At 56.2% G+C, this 17,943-nt stretch overlaps 1 protein-coding gene across 7 annotated transcripts; it reads right to left on the reverse strand.

Annotated features, from left to right (window-relative positions):
• Window positions 1-1,214: 1,214 nt before the first annotated feature.
• ROBO3 (roundabout guidance receptor 3) lies at window positions 1,215-17,594 on the reverse strand. Of its 7 annotated transcripts, XM_058544904.1 has the most exons (28): window positions 17,141-17,593; window positions 13,755-14,081; window positions 13,295-13,452; window positions 12,716-12,836; window positions 12,481-12,619; window positions 12,052-12,179; window positions 11,646-11,770; window positions 10,222-10,393; window positions 9,706-9,911; window positions 9,400-9,481; window positions 8,933-9,098; window positions 8,243-8,409; window positions 7,576-7,697; window positions 7,146-7,371; window positions 6,807-6,928; window positions 6,383-6,554; window positions 6,052-6,237; window positions 5,255-5,278; window positions 5,131-5,173; window positions 4,817-4,956; window positions 4,292-4,486; window positions 3,985-4,123; window positions 3,641-3,853; window positions 3,078-3,229; window positions 2,840-2,950; window positions 2,466-2,633; window positions 1,780-1,964; window positions 1,382-1,466 (listed from the first exon to the last, which is right to left on the reverse strand). In XM_058544904.1, the coding sequence occupies exons 1-28, from the start codon at window positions 17,298-17,300 to the stop codon at window positions 1,455-1,457; spliced, it is 4,161 nt and encodes a 1,386-aa protein (XP_058400887.1). In that variant the 5' UTR covers window positions 17,301-17,593; the 3' UTR covers window positions 1,382-1,454. The 7 variants fall into 7 exon arrangements, with proteins under 7 accessions (XP_058400883.1, XP_058400884.1, XP_058400882.1 ...); XM_058544902.1 differs by having other exon boundaries at window positions 2,466-2,645; window positions 5,131-5,278; window positions 17,141-17,594; XM_058544903.1 differs by having other exon boundaries at window positions 5,131-5,278.
• Window positions 17,595-17,943: the final 349 nt, after the last annotated feature.

The following is a 17,943-nucleotide window of genomic DNA, read 5'->3' on the forward strand; positions in this document are numbered from 1 at the left end:
GACAAAGAACTAAATTCCACAAAAGGCAGAACCACCTGTAATGATTGGCCAGTGAATACCCTTCAGAAATAACAATGAACAGAGAGATGGTGGAGCAAGACGTCCAGGGTCTGAGCCCAGAAGGCTACTAGAGGACAGGGACAGCCATGCCTTTCTCACTTGGTGGGAAAGTCACCGGCAGAATCCACAAGGTCGGGGGTCACTACTGAGCATGGCCCTGGGCCATAGGAAGACACCTCTAGGGAGGGTGGATTGGGAAGCAGGCCCTGAAAGGAGATGATGATCCCCCAAACCCAAGCAGCTCTACCTGGAGGCCACTCTGAGTTCAGAGGCTGAGTAAGGCAGGAGCCTGGGGGACTCAGGCCAGCCTGGGCCAGAGTGTCGTGATCTCAGGATGAGGACTCAGTGCTGTGGATACACATCCCTTCCTCTCTATTGGCTTTTCCTTTTTCGGATTTTGTTTTTCTTTTAGCTTCCCAGTAAAATTCCTTTTGAAAACCTTCTAGCCCTGTCTGCCAGACTGAGGGAGAAATAGGGATTTGTATACTCTTAGGTCAAAGTGGCAGCAGGGGTCAGAACCTGGGCGTGGGGGCAGCGACCATGCCCGGGGGGCCCAGGACAGTTCCTGAAGCAGGGGTGGAGCAAGCGAGAAGGAAACAAACCTCAGGTAACCAGTCAGTGGTGTGAGCTGGGGGTGCGGGAGAGAGGGGGACCACGGCATTCATGGCCAAAAGATTTACAAAATTCTGTGCCAAACAAATCACATCTGGGCCTCATCTGGCCCTTCTGTGAGGGGTCAGGGGGTCTCAAAAGGCCTGTCTTTCCTTCTTGGTCAGGGTTTCCCCCATCAGTTCCTCCTTTCTTTGAGGTTTTAAAAATTATTATTGTGAGGGGCATATTTCCTTATAGGGGAGTAGATATACCCCAGAAGAGGGCCCTAAGGGAGGGCTTGGCTTGGTTCTCCAAAGGTGGGACAAGTTTCTCACTGTTGGTTATTTCGAAAGCCCCTCTGGTTGTACCTGGGGAGACAATGGGCTTCAGCTCCTTTGAGAGGTAGGACAGGTCAGTGTCTCTTAGCCCCATCCTCACCTAGTGCTTTTGGCAGAAGACATTCAAAACGAAGGGGAAGCTACTCATGTGCACTGATACACAGACCCTCGCAGCCCCCTTCTTCCTGACATCCCGCATAAAACCAAACAAACAGGGCCCGGGGCTCTGATCAGACTCTTTTTATTGCCTTTTTTTACAAATGGGTCTCAGGTAGAAAGAGATAGGAAGGGAAGAGCTGGCTCTCTGACTTCTAAGCCAATTCCTCAGGGAGCCCCAGGCATCACTGCCAGAAGGGAAGAGACCCTTCCTGCTCCTCTTTCTCACCCCCTCATTTACCAGGAGGAGGTGCTCCTGGCCCAGGGACAAGCCCTTCCTCCTGGCACTCCTGATATTCTCATCAAGGGTCATCGTGGTTCCTAAAGAAAGAGAGAGAGAGGCTGGTTTGCAAGGCCCTGGGGTAAACAGGCCACAGGAGGGGATATGTCCTTCATCATGTCAGCCTTTCTCCTGACCGGTTCTCCTGTGGGAGCCCAGGCTCCTCTATTCTGTGTCATCTTGTCTTCACCCTTTGTCCCTGCTCTCCAGGACTCCTCCCTTCCCCGTCACTCACTGGGTCCCTTCCTTTTGACACTTCCCCCATAAGCCCTTCTCTACCTTTCTGTTTTGTTACCCCTTGGCCCACCCTCCTTAGCCCTCCACTCTCATTTTTTTGAGACCCCTAGCCCCCACCTCTCGACGTTTCTGCCCTGGCCTTTGGCTCTGGCTCCGGCTCCGGCTCTGACTCCGTCCAGGGCCCCGGGAGCCCCGAGAGCTGCTGGAGCCTCTTGAAGAGTTGCTGCCAGCTGTGGAACAGGTGCTGGTGCCCGGACCCCGTGACAGGAAGCTTGGTCTGCTGTAGGGGAGCCAGGCCTCTTCTGCAGCACAGAGAGAAGGGCAGCCGGCCCAGAGGACAGAACATCACTGCTCACCCACTATGCCACCCCGACCACAATCCCAGCTCTGGAAGAAGAGTTGAGGGCAGGCACAGGGCTCAGGCCAGCCTGGGGGCTGAGGAGCAGAGTGCCCAGCACATGGCCTTGACATCACACGTGCGCAGACACTTGTAGGGCACTCCCAAGCAGAGAGAGCCTTGGGGAAGGAGGGGCAGCACACCCAGCCCCCACTCTTCTCTCATCTGGGCTTCAGTCCTGGGAAAGGATACAACTTGGGAACTCCAGGCATTCCGCTCAGAGAGCTAGAGAGACAAGTGGCTTTGATGTTGATCAAATGCATGAACCCAACTGAAAGTGAGGGGTGAGCTGGGTTGAAAATTAGTCCATGGATGGCACCGTCTGTACTACACTATTAGCCTCCAGTCCTAAAGCCCACCTACTTAGGTAGCAGTGGACCCTCCAGCCAGTCCTGGCCCTCCTTACCATCCAGGTGGGGGCCCCATTGGGCCCCCAGAGGCCCCGCCTGCAGCATTCTTCTCTCCCCGCTGCGCTCCCGCTCCCGTTCCAAGGAGGCTGTGCTGCCTGCTGCTCTCAGCCCTAGGGCCCAGCTTGCCTCCTCCTCTGGTGGTGGCAAGGGCGGTGGGGGCAAGTCTGGGGAGAGACCTGTTTTCAGCAGTCTCCTGCTTCTCCTGATACCAATCTTTCCCCCACTCCCATTCCCTGGCACCAGGAGGCTGCGAATGAACAGCTGAGATGTGGGTTTACCCGCTCCCTCCTCCAGCCCGCAGAGCTCACCCTTGGTTTCCTGCCTGACCCTCTATTGTCACCCTATTGTCCCAGGCCCAAGGCCCCCTCACCCCCAGGACTGTGCTCCCGCCTGTAGAGAAGAGCCTTGGGTTTCTTCCGGATTCGGGCCCGGGGCCCTTGAAGTGGAGGAGTCATCTCCCCAGGCATCTGCCAGGTTCTCCCTGTAGCATTAGGAGACAGGGAGAGGAGCAAGTAAGAGAGGGTCAGGAAAGGGACTTGGGGGTGAAGGGGAAATAAGCTCTGGGAGGTATGGGGAAGTGGGGTTAAGTTGAGGTTCTGCAGACTCACCTGGGGCACTGCTGGCTGCACTAGGGACAAGGCTGGGGCTGAGGTGATGGGACGCTGTGGGACCAGCACCCAGGCCAGCAGGCCTCCCTTCTTGGCTACTCAGAGTGGGCTGGGATACACTGAGAGGGGAACTGGGCCCAAGGGGTACCCTCCTGCAATGACATGAGGCCTCAGCATTTGTTTACTCAACAAACACTAAGTGCCTACTATGTGCCAGGCACTGTGCTAGCCACTCAGCCTAATATTCAGATGAATAAGACACAGTCTGTCCCCCACAAGGCTCTCAAGCTAGTGAAACATGAGGAAAGCCATGTCTTTCAAATGCTCCAGGAAGCCTGCTGAGTCACTCTAACGGAGAAACAGTCTGAAGAGAGTGAGGGACCTTGCCAGCCTCCATGTTTCTCCCCAAATCACACTTCTACCCTGATGCAGCCATGAGACTTCTGTACCCCAGATTCATCCATCCATCCATTCATCCATCCATCTATCCATCCATCCAATTATCCACTGAATAGATATGTACCGAAGGCCTATAATGTGCAAGGTACTATATACCCCCCTACCTGGGCATCTGGTGGAGATGGGGAATGTCAGTGGGGGGCTGAGGAGGGTCAGGAGGTGAGGGGGTAAGAGTGGCTGTGGACTGCCGTCCATAGGAAGGTGTGGGAGAGGGGGTTTCCCCTCGGGACGAAGGGACCAAGCACCCTCCGCTGGAGCTGGGCTCTGCCAGGTGGCTCCTCTCAGGCATTGGTGGACACCACTCTTCTGGCTCTGAGCTGGAGGCAATGAGGCAGGAGGGCACGGATGAATGAGTAGCTTCCATACCTTCCCTTGTCCTTCCTGTTGCCCCCTTCCCTTCCTCTCCCAGCATCTCTGCCCTCCGCTCTACAGCAGGGCGCATCCTTACCTGCCCTCCAGCTCCTCCTCAGGCCCCTCTAGACAGCTCAGTTCACAGGAAGAGGGAGGTGGCGGCAGGGCTTCTGGCCAGTTGAGGGAGGGCATCTGCACAGGTTTTCCCAGAATCTTTACTCTGCCTCCCCTGGCTCCTGAGGAGAATAGGATGGAGGCACACCAAGATACGGGCAGGAAAGACACAGTGATGAGACATGTCAGAGGAAGTGCTGAGCTAGGTCCCAGAGGAGAAGGGTGGAGGATATTCTTTGCGGATACTGTGCTCAGGGCTATAATGGGGGTGTTAGGAACTGGAGTCATACCACTGTCCCCTTGGCTCCATTCTGGAAGGGCATACTGGCTCCAGGTGCCTGGATCCCCTGAGGGATGTGGGGGGAACCCCCCATGGAAGGTCTGCAGCTCCTCTCCGGCTGGGTCAATGGTGCTGTAGACAGGACCCTCAGCAGAGGCGGCAGTGCCCCGGGCTGTCTGAGCCAGGTAAAGGGAGATTCCTGCTTCTGAGGAGGAGAAAGAGGGAGGCCCAGGGAGGCGGCAGGGACAAAGACAGAAAAATAGAGGACAACAGGAGAATGGAGGGCAAAAGGCAATCCCACTGGATCAACTTCTTTCCGTGGGATCAACTTCTTTCCCCACCCCAAACCTTACCTCTCAAACCAGGGTAAAGGTTGGGTGTGAGAGAGGCTTCCCCCAACTCAATCCTCCCCATGGACTGACCAACCTCAAGGCGACTGGGACTCCTCGGCTCCCTTCAGTTTGCCCCAGTAGGTTGAGAGGAGAGAGGGGTGCTGGGGGCCAAGTATGCCCCTGAGGGAATTAGAACTCCTCACCATTGTAATATCTGTCATCTGGGTCAGAATTGCTGGGGCAACAGCTTCCCCTGGGTTCCTGGGCTGAGGGGCTTCGAGATGGGTGGGGCCACGAGTCTGCTAGCCATGGGTAGGGAGCAGGGCCAAGGCCCATGGGTGGCCTGAAGGAGAGCATGTGAACGTTGGGGATGGAGGGCCAGAAGAGGAGCTGTAGGACAGTAATAGCGGTGTTTGGGGTTGGGAATTTGGGAAAGTCAGCATGCGGAGGCCTGGAGAGGAAAGGAGTGGTCTCTCGGTGGAGGGGATTATCCTGGGAGATGAGTTAAGAAAATTACCTCGAACTGGCTCCCGAGAGGCCCTCTGAGTGTGGAAAGGACACTGGGGAAGATGAGGGGGAGACTGAATGAGAGAAGAGCCCGTACTTGGGGTCTGAACCCCACTGGGGCAGAGACGGCTTACCTGCAGGTGTATAGGCAAAGGAGGCTTCCGAAAAGGAACCCGTCGGAGAAAGAAGAGGGGAAATGGGGAGAAGGGTCAGAAATATCCATATTCTTGTCCACTCCTTGGCCCTGGTCCCAATTCCACCACTCAGGCTGCACCCTGGACCAATTTCATCAGAATTTCTAGGGATGGGACTCAAACATTAGTATTTTTCTAAAGCCCCCTAAGTGATTTCTATGTGCAGCCAAGATTGGGAACCACGGATCTAAGAGACCTCAGATCTCTCCCAACACGCCTGTTACCAGGTAGCCGCAAAGCTCAAGTCTCCTTTCCGCCAGCTCCGCCTTTCCACCCAGACTCCGCCTCACAATGTATTGCCGGGATCCTGGCCACACTCCCTCCTACCAAGCCCCCTCTTCATGTAGTGCGTTTACCCCACTAGACTTGCCCCTGCTTTACTGAAACTGACTGCAAAGGCTACTCTTCCTGAGCCGTCTTAGGGGCAAATCCTATCCCTGTCCCTGGACTCAGGTCCCACCTCTCCGGGCCCCGCCCTCTGCCAGATGTCCCGACAGCTCCCAGATCCACGGTGCGTACCCCGCCGCTCTCCAAAGAGCTGAGCTGCTGCTGCGGCCCCTCCCTCCTGACCCCGCCCCAACTCATCGAGCGTTGAGCCCTCCCCTCCCTCTCTCCATCCCGCCCCCCTCCCTGGAGGGCGGGATCTCCAGGCTCCGCCAACACAAGGCCCTCCTTTCCGTCTCCCCACCGCGGGAATGCGTCGCCAGCCGGCGCCGACCCCCAGACCCGGCTCTCACCCGTGTAGTGACTGAGCTCTTTGCGCTGCCTCCGGCGCCGGTAGAGGGCGGCGCAGAGCCCGAGGAGCAGCGCCCCGCAGGCGGCGCCGCTGCCCGCGAGGAAGGCGGGCTCCCGCAGCAGCCTCACCAGCCGCTCCGCCAGCCCCGGGCCCGCCTCGAGCCCAGGCTCCAATTCCGGCGGGGACGCTGTGGGGGTCAGAGAGATGAGGGGAGTAGGGGCCAGGAGACCCAGGAGCTAGGAAGGGGCCGTTAGGGACCCCGTAGGCACAGCTACCCCAGGACCCGCCTTAAATTCCCCAGCTCGGCCCTCCACCCCCACCTCCAGACTCACGCAGCTGCATCAACACTGGGTCACTGGCCACACCCACGCCAGCGCTGGTGGCCGCCGCGACCTGAGTCCGGTAGAGAAGACCCGGCAGCAGTCCCCGGAGCACCGCGGAGCGTGCCCAGCCTTCCGCAGACCGATTGAGGTGGAAGCGGCTCTCATTTCCCAGGCACCAGATCTAGGGAGGCCGAGACCCGGGTTTAAAGAGTCAAAAATGGAATTCTGGCCTCATGTGGAAACTTGAAGCTCTGAATGGTAGAGGGGGCTTAGCCAGGCATAATTCAGCCTGGAGAGAACACTCTGAAACCTCCCTCCTCTCCCCCAGCCCCAAAGCCAGTCCCGGGTTCCCACCTCCCTAATCCCAGCCCCTAGCCCTCCCTCTTCCTCCCTTCCGTGGTCCTCCCACCCAGTCCCTTCTCAAACCCTGTACCTGGTATTCCTTGATGACCCCATTTTGCTGGGAGGGGAGCGGAGGTTCCCAGGAAACAGTGATACTGCTGTTGCCTTCACCCCCCAAGGCCACTGTCACTGCCTGCGGGGGACCACTGGGGGCTGAGCAAGGGTGGAGCATGGTGAGAAGGACAGAGACAGTCATTGCAAGCTGCTCCTCATGCCCCAACCTTCCCCCTCCCAGTTCTAACATCTTAGGGAACTGGGAAGCATCCCTCCTTGCCACCTACCGGCCTTGCTCTCCCCCTGCACACTGTCATCCTTCCCCACCCCCTCTTCCCTTTTGTCCCTCCATGAGCTCTGTGTCCTGTCCTCTCACCCTCCTCAGGAATGCTCCTGGTCACGAAGGGGCTCTCAGTCCCCAGCCCCTCCTGGCCTTGGGCTTGCACCTTGATCTGAATCTGGGTCCCTGGGGGGAGTCCTCTTAGCACAGCACTTTGCTGGCTTGGGGACTGTAGGTCCAGCACTGTCCAGCTTCCCCCATTAGGACCTGCTACCCTCCAAGACACCTGGAAACCTTGCACCAGCTGGGCTGGGCCATCTACCTGTAAGAGACGGGACAAAGCATACCAGAGGGAGAGGCTGGGGCCACACAGGTCCTCCAGGCCCAGCCCCTCTGCAGTCACTGCCCATCCACTCACCAGTCTTCCCCAGCCACTCACCTCCCAATCTCCTGTACACACTCGTGGAGGCTCCCCTGTCCCCCATCATCATCCCTGCCCTTAAGCTCATCCCTATGCCACACTCACAGTCCAGGACACCTGCAGGGTCCGGGGCCCAAGGACTATGGGCTCCTGCATGCGCACAGCCACTTCAGCCAGTCCCCTCTGGCCTCTCCATGGGTCCTCCACTGGTCTGGATGGGTTGCTATCTATTGACCAAAGAGCCCACTCAGCAGCGGCCACCAGGGACAGGGAGTCAGGACTGAGAGTGTGTTTGTGTCCTACCTCTGCCCTGTCCCACAGACTGTGCTACTTAGTACTCCAGAGCACACCCTAGGATCAAGAGGGGGCTGATCAGGAGAACAGCTTCCAGAGGTGGGCCAGGGTGTCCAGCTAACATGACTGTCTTTCTGCATAACTACATATGCACCCTTTAAAGGCCTCGGGTCCTCATTTCTAACATGAATATGACCCCTCCATGGTCCCTTCTAGTCCTGATAATCTACATTATCTGTGGGTAAAAGTTTCAGAAGTAAGGAGCTACCAAGATGACTGAATCAATCTCCTTCTCTTTCTCTCTCTCCTCTTTTCTTGTTCCCTCAAGGAAAGGGAAGCATGACCTCCTATGTCAGGCCAGGCCACCAGGATAGACCCAGCACAGCAGGAAAAAGCTGCCACAGTGCCACGGTTTTAGGGGAGGGGGTCTCTGCAGCATTATATGTCATAACGCATGAGCTAGGGGCTCTGACCTTACCCTGGGTGCGGACAGGCTCAGAGACGGGGCTGGGCTCACTGAGGCCCCAGGCTCCCACAGCTCGCACCAGGAACAGGTAGATGGTATTGGGCTGCAGACCACTGACGGTGTGTGTCTCCAGCTGCACGCCATCTGCCACTGTCTGCCATGTGTTGCCAGCTGCTTGGCTACAATGAGAATGAAGTGACAGAGTTGTCTGAGCCAGGGACCCCCAACCTGTCTACTCCATTTCATCCATTCTCTATGGCTCCCTACTACCTCCTCACCCTGGGAGAGGGATTGGGGTGACCCCCTCCCCACAATAGCAAAGATCTTAAGGACATAGGGTCCCCCCTTTTAACTTTCCAGGTTTGCATTCAAAACTTTCTCCAGGGCCGGCCCCGTGGCTTAGCGGTTAAGTGTGCATGCTCCACCGCTGGTGGCCCAGGTTAAGATCCCAGGTGCACACCGACGCACCACTTCCCCGGCCATGCTGAGGCCGCATCCCACACACAGCAACTAGAAGGATGTGCAACTACGACTTACAACTATCTACTGGGGCTTTGGGGGGGGGGGGGAAAGGAGGAGGATTGGCAATAGATGTTAGCTCAGGGCCAGTCTTCCTCGGCAAAAAAAAGAGGAGGATTAGCATGGATGTTAGCTCAGGGCTGATCTTCCTCACAAAAAAAAAAAAAAAAACTTTCTCCATACCTGAAGGCCTCTATCACGTAAGAGATGACTGTGGCCCCAGCCTGCGGGTTGTGCTTCCAGGTTAGGGTAACGCTGTTCTTGGTGATCTCAGTGACCACTGGCTGAGAGGGAGGCCTTGGAGGGGTACTGGGTTCTGTAGGGGGGTCTGGTGATACTCCCCAATCTTCTGCAGTGAGGAGATAATCTTTAAGTAGAAGGATGAGAAAAGGATGGCCCCAGTGTAGCCTGCCTCCTTCCCAGAGGAGCTGTGGAGCTGTGACGGTGATGTTGGAGAGGGGCACATAGTGAACTACCCCTATTCCCGTCTGCCTCCCAAGGGTACCACTTCTGTCCTCCTCCTCCCCACCACCATGGCCACGGCATTTGGAAGATAAAATCAGTCCTGGGGATTGGAAAGGTATTGACTACCTTCGAAGCAGGTTCAGAGAAAGGTGCCAAGAAAACAAGGGAACAAAGCAAAAACTCACCTCGCCTCCTCAGCCAGCCACTCCATGTGGCCTCTCCTGTGGAGCTCTTGGCCACACAGCTGTAGAACCCTGTGTCCATCTCCTACAGGAGAGGGTAGAGGACTGGCAAACTTGGAGTAGAGCAAGGTAGGGCAAGGGGGTAGAGGTGGGTATACAGAAGGATGGGGAGGATGTTGTACATTCTAGGTGGTCTGAGAGAGCACAGGGGTAGAAGTGGAGTTAGAGCCCCAGCTGGTACTTACTAGAGTTGGGCATGTGGACAGCGTGGCCATTCTCAGTTACTCGGGCCCTAGGGGTGAGACTTACCTGCACGTTGGCGATGTACAGGGTACCATTGGCCATTAGGTTGAGCTGGAGGTCATCCCCCTGCAGCCACTTCCCATCCTTCTTCCACTGGACACTAGGTTGAGGGTTCCCGGCCACTCTGCATGGCAGCCACACAGAGGAGCCAAGTGCCAGTGTCTGATTGGCTGGTCCCTGAAGGATGATGGGAGGCAGGCCATCCAAGGAGGCTGAGAAAGGAAGAACTTGGGCACCTTACGGGAGGATCCTGCATTCAGGCAAGCAGCCCCTTGTCCTCATTCTCTGTCCTTCATATATCCCCCTTCCCACAGAGATTGGAGGGGCTTCCCTAACCATCTGCTGTAGGACCAGCCTTCTATTAGTGGCTTCTGCAGCTGATTTCCAAACTTCAAGGACATGTCTCTGGAACATGCCCTGCCCCTTGCAGACATATTGTATAGAATCCAAGAAAAACAGATCTCTTGAAGCCATTATTTCCTTCCAGGCCATGGGTCCAGCCCTATCTCCATGGGCACCTACCTCCTTTTACCTCCAACAAGGCCTTGGCCAGGATGCTGCCAGCCACACTGACAGCCTGGCACACATAGTAGCCAGCATCCCCACTCTGCACTTCAGTGATGTTGAGCTGGCCTCTGGGAGAGACTGAGAAGCGCCCTGTGGGCTGAAGCGACTGACTGGGGAAAAGCAGGACCTGGGGACAGAGGTAGGAACCAAGGTAAGGAATGAGTGGGCAGCTGGGCAGAGAGAGCTCCCCCATTTTCATCAACCCCAGAATCCAGAGGATTCCTCAAGTTCTTGTTCATACTCTGTCCCCAGCCACTTATGTGACCTTGTGAAAACTAATTAAACCTATTCACAAAAATGAGGGAATTTTATTAGACGATTTTGGGGGGCACTTCCCAGCTCCATGACTTACTAGTTGGGAAGCTCTGAGCAAGTTTTTAACCTTCCTGAGCCTCAATTTCCCCAAATTTGACTCTTAGAAGATAGTTATGAGAATTAAATGAAGTAATCATATGAAACTCTTTTAATACATCGCATGATAAAGGTCAAATACTTTCCCTTTCTTTCTGGCTTTCATGTTTTTACATTAGATAGATACACGGAAGGTGGGGAAGCAAGTTTGGGTCTCAGGATAAACAGTACCATGCTGAGCCCCTGACTGATATCTACTCCACCCTCTGCCACCATCAGCATTTTTATTCATTTAAGAATTTAATTAAAATGCAGCAGTTGAAGAGGGGTGATTGTGAGCTCCCCCTGGTGGCAGTCCCTTGTAAATAGCAGTCATGTTCTACTCTGAGCAGCTTTGGTACTGTTTCCAGAGCAGCACGGGAAAACCCAGGCCCCAAGGATCTTGGGGAGAAGGGATCTAATTCGATTTGATATGTCCTCAGGACAGCCTTGCCCAAAATAGAAAGATTCTCCAAAGAATTACTATACAGGACTCTTCCCTACCACCTAAACTATTATTATCATTTATTTAAAAAGGGTTCGGGGGGCCAGCCCGATGGCATAGCGGTTAAGTGTGTGTGTTCCACTTCAGCGGCCTGGGGTTCGCCGGTTCAGATCTTGGGTGTGGACCTACTCACCGCTCATCAAGCCATGCTGAGGTGGCGTCCCACATAGAAGAGCTACACTCTACAACTATGATACACAACTATGTACTGGGGCTTTGGGGAGAAAAAGAAAAGAAAAAGAGGAAGATTGGTAACAGACGTTAGCACAGGGCCAATCTTCCTCAAAAAACAAAAAAAAGGGTTCAATATGTTCCAGGTCTTTTATTTTCATTATCTTATTTAATCCTCTCAAATAACCTGCAAGGGCTTCTGGGAGGATCAAAGGTCAAACAGAACTGCAGAGGGAAGTTTGCAGAACGTAGAGAGGGAGGCTAAGACCCAGAGGAGAAGCTGATGGGAAGGCGCTTGGAACTGGCCACCTACCTGACTTCCCTCCTTCTGCCAGAAGATGGCAGGTGGGGGGTTTCCTTTGGTCTCGCATTGGAAAGTCACGCTCTCTCCAGGAGCTGCCATCTGGTCCTGAGGCTGGGTTACCAGCTGAGGTGGGACTGGGAAGGGGAGGGGAGATAAAGGAACAGGGAGTCAGGGGTACTAAGAAGGGACACTGAGGGAACAGGAGAGAGAAGCCTGAGGTCGGCTTAAGGAGGAGCAGATACCCATCTCTTGCTCAAACCTCTTTAGCTTTCTCCTCCTCTTTCTCCTTCTAGAACTCTCAGGTGACCCACCCCTATTTCCCACTCCATCCTTTCTCCTTCATTCTCCACTTTGACCCATCCTCCGTCTTCCCTCATCTCATTCCTGCTGCAGGCAGTCCCAGGCGAGCCCTCACCGTGAACAATGAGGGAGCCAGACGCTTCAGCACGGCCCACGCTGTTCTCTGCCACGCAGGTGTAAGTCCCTTCATCTTCAGCACTCACACGCCCAATCCAAAGGCTGTGGTCACTCCGGATCTCATACCTGCTCCACTCCCCACCCCCAGGCTGGGTTGGCCACAGATACAGACCCCTTCTGTCTTCCCCAGGACAGACACCAGGATCAGGGCACATAAAGACAAGGTAGGCCTCCACAGGGACAGAAGCTGGTACCCATGGACCCGTGAATGGAGGGGGGGACTGGATAGGACAGGGGCCACAGGCTCTGGGGAACAGACTTCTCTGTGCCATCAAGTGAGAAGGGGTCTGCTTTCCAGGTTCCTAGGGCAGGGTATGCCCTTGAGCTGGTTGGGTTTCCTTAAAGGCAGGAGGAAGGGGCTTCTCACCTGCCTGTGGGCAGTTCTCCATCCTCCTTGTGCCAGCGTAGATGAGGCGGGGGATCCCCTTGCACCTCACATGGGAAATCCACAGGGGCATCAGCCAGGACCACCTGATTCACTGGTCTACGCAGGAATGAGGGACGCTCTATGGAGGGGGAGTGAGTGAATAGTCAGGGGGTCTGCACAGCTACTCACTCCCCAGGCTACACTCTCCCATAACTCCAAAACTCTGTGTGCCTACCCAGTACCACAAGTTCAGCTGCCCCACTCTCCCGTTCTCCTGCCATGTTGGAGGCCACACATACATACATCCCTGCGTCACTCTTGAGTGTATGTGACATCATCAGCTTCCCTCCACGGATCTGTAGAGTAATAATGGTAATATTGGTCCATATTTACTTATCTGACAGCAAGCCAATGAAGAAGACCAGCAAAGATGACCCGCTTATCAGATAAGGAATCCTTAAGTGATTTGCCCAAAGTGGGGCTCCAGTCTATCTTTTCCCCCACAGCCTAAACTGTCTCCCACCAGTCCCTGGGGCATCATGCTCCCCACCTATCTTATACCAGTTCCATCCTACCCATCTTTACTTCTCCATCACTCAATAGCTGACTCTCAGCCTCTAGTCAGCTAATGCCCTGATCTCAAATCTCCTTCCTTATCACCTCCAAGACATTATTCCCCTGCCCCTCCAAGAGCCATAGATCCAGGCCTTCCTCCTTTGAGACTTGTCCCAGACTCCTAGCCTATGGTCCTGCCCCTCATGATGTCCCTTGCCCTGGCCCCCAGACAGATCCCAGCCATGGCACTGCTGCTCACCGTGATCCTTCCCTCCTCCTCTTTGATTCTTGCACTGTCTTTCTTCCAGGACAGGGAAGGCTCTGGGTGGCCGCGCGGGGGCACGCATTCCATTACTGCTGGCTCCCCCACTGCCACCACCACGTTCCCGGGAGACTGCCGGAAATCATCGCGAAGGACTGATGAGACAGAGAGAATATGATCAGGGGAAAAAACAGGGTGTGGGGCGACATAACCAGGTGAGGACACAAGGAAAGTGTTTTGGGGAGGGGTGAATCACTTCAGACTGGAACTCTTTCCCAGGTGCGAAAGTACCAGGCCCACTTCCTCCTCCTGCCATGGTGGGGGCATTAGAGACCAAACGTCTTGGTCTCAAAGGAGGCTCCTGAATGGGCTGAGATTGGGGCTGGTTCTGGATTATCCCGTGCCCTCCCGCCTCCTCCAGGCTCTGGGAGCAACCAGCTGACAATGAGATTCTCACCTGCCACTTCTAGCGAGGCGTTTCTGCTAGCCGCTGCCCCCAGGTAGTTGCGCGCCACGCAAGTGTAGACACCCTCGTCGGGCCGCGCCCGGCGCCCGTGCACGATGCGCGGGAAGAAGAGGGCGCCGCTGGGCAGGAGCAGGCGGTGTGCGCGCGGGTCTTCGCGAGCAGTGGCCACGCGCGCCCCATTCTTGTACCACTCGATGTCGGGCCGGGGCCTGCCCTCAGCGCGACAGGGCAGCGTGGCCGGCTCGCCTCGGGAGACCAGCAGATCTGGAGGCTGCTCCACGATGCGCGGCATTGCGTCCTCTGGCTCGACTCTTGACCCTGAGGGTAGGGGGGTGGTGCAGAACACTCAGACGGGGAAATTGGGAGAGAGATTGAGGCTCCGGAGAGAAAAAGAACCCGCTTGCCCACCCCTGCCCACCCTCTCTCTCTGTAGAGTCCAATATCTCCTTCTAGGCAGACGCTCCACATTCTTAGGCTCAAAGGGAGGTGCCTACAGACAAACAGATCAGCGGAGGAATCAGGACACAACTCCTGGGCCGGCTTTCCAGGCCGCCTAAAGACACTTGCCTCTCTCCTGCCAAGTTTAAGTGGGGAGCGACTGGGCGACGGCCTGGCCAGTAGACGGCGTCTCTAGCCAACTGGTTTTCAGTCCCCCACCGCACTGGCACTGGTTCACACATCGTCCTTGCTCAGTGAACAACCACCAGCTGTGCACCAGAGGCAACACTTGGTTCTTCGCCCCTGCATGGTCCCGAGCCGGCGAAATGGAGAATGTGGACCGGCCTGGTGTCCCTTAGGAAAGGGAAAACGTTAAGTGGTTGATCTAGGACCTGGGACTAAAAGGAGTTCTTAACCTGGAGTCCATGAATGGGCACAGAGTCCTTCTCACCGACACCCAGGTAATCACGCTTCAGCGGTTCTGTTAACTCACGGAACTGAACGAAAGTGGTAGTGGAAATGTGAGTAAACTCTCCTTTTCTGAGAGGTGCATGGTTTTCAACAGATTATTCTACAGGTTGATGTAGCCAAGAAAGGCTATGTCCGTTGGGAAGGAAATTCCTCTACTTCCCTTGCTCACTCGGATCCGTTCCCCCACATGTTGGGCTCCTGCCCCTCGCTCGGCCTGCAGGCTTCTTCTCGCGTCTTCTGCAATCGGTTTGGGTTCCAGGATCTTGGAGCCCATTATGCTTGGATACCCCCCGCGTCAAAAGTGGTTTCGTAACCGTGGCGGCCAGTAGGCGCCGCTGCCGCCTCGCGTACTCGGGTGTCCTTCAACAACCAGGCACTACCCCGCGCTTCGGTTCTCCACCTCCGCTCCCCCGCCCGGTCCCTCCCATCCAGTTTCAAAATCCGCAGGGACCTCTTGCTTCCAGCCTCTGTGTGGGATCGGGCTTCATTTCCCGCCCCTACTCTTAGAAGTTCTAATGGAGACAAAGCAGGACGGCTTGCCTCTTGCTGGTGCTGTCCTGGGGAGAGTTTGTGTAACTAGTTAGGGTCAAGAAGATCGGTTTCCTGCTCGCTTAGGGAAGGGAATAATTTTCTCGATTTCCTCCCTTCCGGATGGAAATCTCTGCTTCTCATCCATCTCTACTCGTCCATCCCATCCCAGTCCCAGTTTAGGCAGACCCCGTAGTGAGCGCCACTGCAGTGGTTAAGAGCTCAGGGGTTGATGTGGATCCAGTTAGGGCTGGAATCTCAGACTGACACTTCCTAGCTGTAAGAACTTGGGCAAATTATGTGACTTCTCTCCGTCTCAGTTTCTTTCTCTGTAATGTGGGAGTAGTGAAAGAGTTGTCATAAGACATCATGTATGCAAAACACTTGGGTAAAGGCTCAATAAAGATGGCTATTCTACCATTACTTATGGGCTCTTCCTCCCTGGCCCACCTTACTTTATCTTGGCTCCTGCATTCTCTATGAAACAGATTCTGCCAGGCCCCAATACTCCCTTTTTCCCCCTTCACATAACCTTCAGGTGTAATGGAAGTAGACAGGTCTGTTATTGCCAAGCTTTATGCTGCTTTTGTGACCATTGGGATATTATTCATCCTCTCTGAATTTGTTTCCTCAGCGACCAAATGTGACCATCAACACCTCCCTACATACCTCATTAAATTTTTGAGCTTAAATGAGACAATGTGTGGTGAAGACACTCTGTAAGAGCACTGGGTGAGCAGAGGCGTGTCTGGGGCGTCTGTGCGAAGGGCTCTGTGCTTAACCTCCTGGGAATCCGGAAGGCTCAGGAGACTGGAGAATCCCCGCCCATTCCCCATCTTCTTCCTCCCAGCGCCTCCGTACACACCACACCCTTCTGGTCGGGCCTTTTCCTCTAATTCCTGTAGACACAGCTGCGGGCGCCCTTTTCCTGGAATTTCTTTCCTGTCGTTCCCAGTCTCAGGAGATGCTTGACAGCAGCTAATGAATAGCTGATGGCCATGCTGATGAGGCTCTGGGGCTCCTCCTCCAGCACCTGGCGTATCCCCCACACACATTGCCCAGGTCTCCTTTCTCGCCATCTTCGCGTCTCCAGCACCGTGCTCGCCGCTAGATTCGAGTAGGTGGAGGCCAAGCGATGGGGGGCTGAGGAAGAGCCAGAGCGGAATCACGAGCAAAGGCGTCCGGGAAAGCGGGCGTTCCCGACTCGGCCGGCAGGGGACGCGATCGGGCCTCTCCCCGGGCTCCCGGAGATCAACTCTCGCCGCCTGCCCGCAGCGCGAGGGGAAAGCGCACTGTCTCAGTCATTTATTAATCACCGTAATTAGCGGTAACGACCTCGCCGCCGGCACTGCCCGCCCGCCGCAGCTCTGCCGGGGTGGGCCGGCTGTGAGTTCCATCTCTGAGAGGCAAACTTCTAAGTTTCCCTGAAATGGTCGCCGCCTCTGTCGTCCTCTGTAGCAAACACATCCAACATTTTGGTTTCTTCCCTCTCGTCCTAAGTGAGTTCTTGGAAAACTTAGAGTCCCGAAGGAAAACCTGCTACCTGGGTGGGTCTCTGAGTGACCTGGCTTTGCCCAGGCCCGCTGGCGACTGCGCCCCTTCCTCTGCCCTCCCTGCCGTGGGTCCCGGCCTCTCTTAGCTCCGGACTTGCCCACCACCAGCCACGGTTCTCCTCACCTTGGGGGCCGCGGGGGTCTGTTGGGGACGTGGAGAGTAATGGACTCAGCAGCCTTCTCCCGCCAAGCCCTCGATCCCCCGATACCCCCACTCAGGTGCTCGAAGCCCCAAATTATCACCTGGTCTCCACCACCCGAGGAGGAGCTGGGAGGCGCCGCTCGGTCCCGAACTTGGGGCAGGAGCGCTTTGGCCTCCCACTCCACGCCGCCCTCCCACCTCACCCGCATCCCCGGATCCGACTTCCCCATGGGGCAGGGTCTTACCGTTGAGAGAAGGATCGCTGGGGGGCAGCAGGCTGTGGTTGAGCGCCGCCATGGAGGAGTTGAAGCCGAAGAGTAGATCGCTGGAGTTGGAGATGTCCCCGGCCAGGGAGTCCGCGAACAAGTTCATCTGCAGCAGCGTTTTGAGCAGGTAGCGCAGCATGGCGCGACCCGACTGGAACCGGGGCGAGGGGCTCGGGGCCCAGCCCCTGGGTCTGAGACCCGCGGGCCGGGAGCCGTAAGCCCCTCCACAGCCTGTGCGCGCTGCCCCAGCCACCGTGCCGCTCTCTCGCCGGCGCGCCAGGGTACGGTGCGTGCCTCCGCGTGCCCTCCTCCTTCCCTCGTCCTTCTCTCCACGCCCCAGTGCCGGGGTCCCCCGGGAGCCGGCGGCCGGAAAGCAGGTGCCACGCCGATCAAGGCGTAATTAAGGGATTAATCCGCCTCCCTTCACCCTCCCACCCCCACTCCGACGGCCACTATCAGGGCTAGAGACTAGAATCGCGCAGCGCGTGAGTGGGAGTCGCCGCCCCGCGCGCCGCGCCCCGCGTCAGGTTCTGGACACTGCAGGAGAGTTTTCCTCCCTTCTCAAAGCACTCAATATGAGGGATGAGGCGCTGTCGGACTCTGCCTTCTGCCTGACTCTAGAAGAGGAATCCCTCCTCTCTTGTCCCAGCCCTTAGGGAAACTGAGGCAAAGCGCAAGACTGCTCCTCTAGCTCTCAAAGCCGTGGCTCCGGTTTCCTCGAGAGTCCGCGGGTTTAGCGGCGGAAGTGCGGGAGGCTGGGTTGGTTTGCAGTAGGTCGGGGG

This window comes from Diceros bicornis, chromosome 7 (assembly GCF_020826845.1).
Source record: "Diceros bicornis minor isolate mBicDic1 chromosome 7, mDicBic1.mat.cur, whole genome shotgun sequence".
Taxonomy (NCBI): domain Eukaryota; kingdom Metazoa; phylum Chordata; class Mammalia; order Perissodactyla; family Rhinocerotidae; genus Diceros; species Diceros bicornis.

Bases quoted from the DNA above. Each gene is read 5' to 3' on its own strand.
- ROBO3 (XM_058544899.1), bottom strand. From the start codon at position 17,300: ATGCTGCGCTACCTGCTCAAAACGCTGCTGCAGATGAACTTGTTCGCG. The intron at 12,620-12,715 runs GTAGGCACACAG...CCCCCTCCATAG, and splicing joins AGCTGAACTTGTGGTACTGG to AGCGTCCCTCATTCCTGCGT. The intron at 4,487-4,816 runs GTGAGGAGTTCT...TCTCCTCCTCAG, and splicing joins AGATGACAGATATTACAATG to AAGCAGGAATCTCCCTTTAC.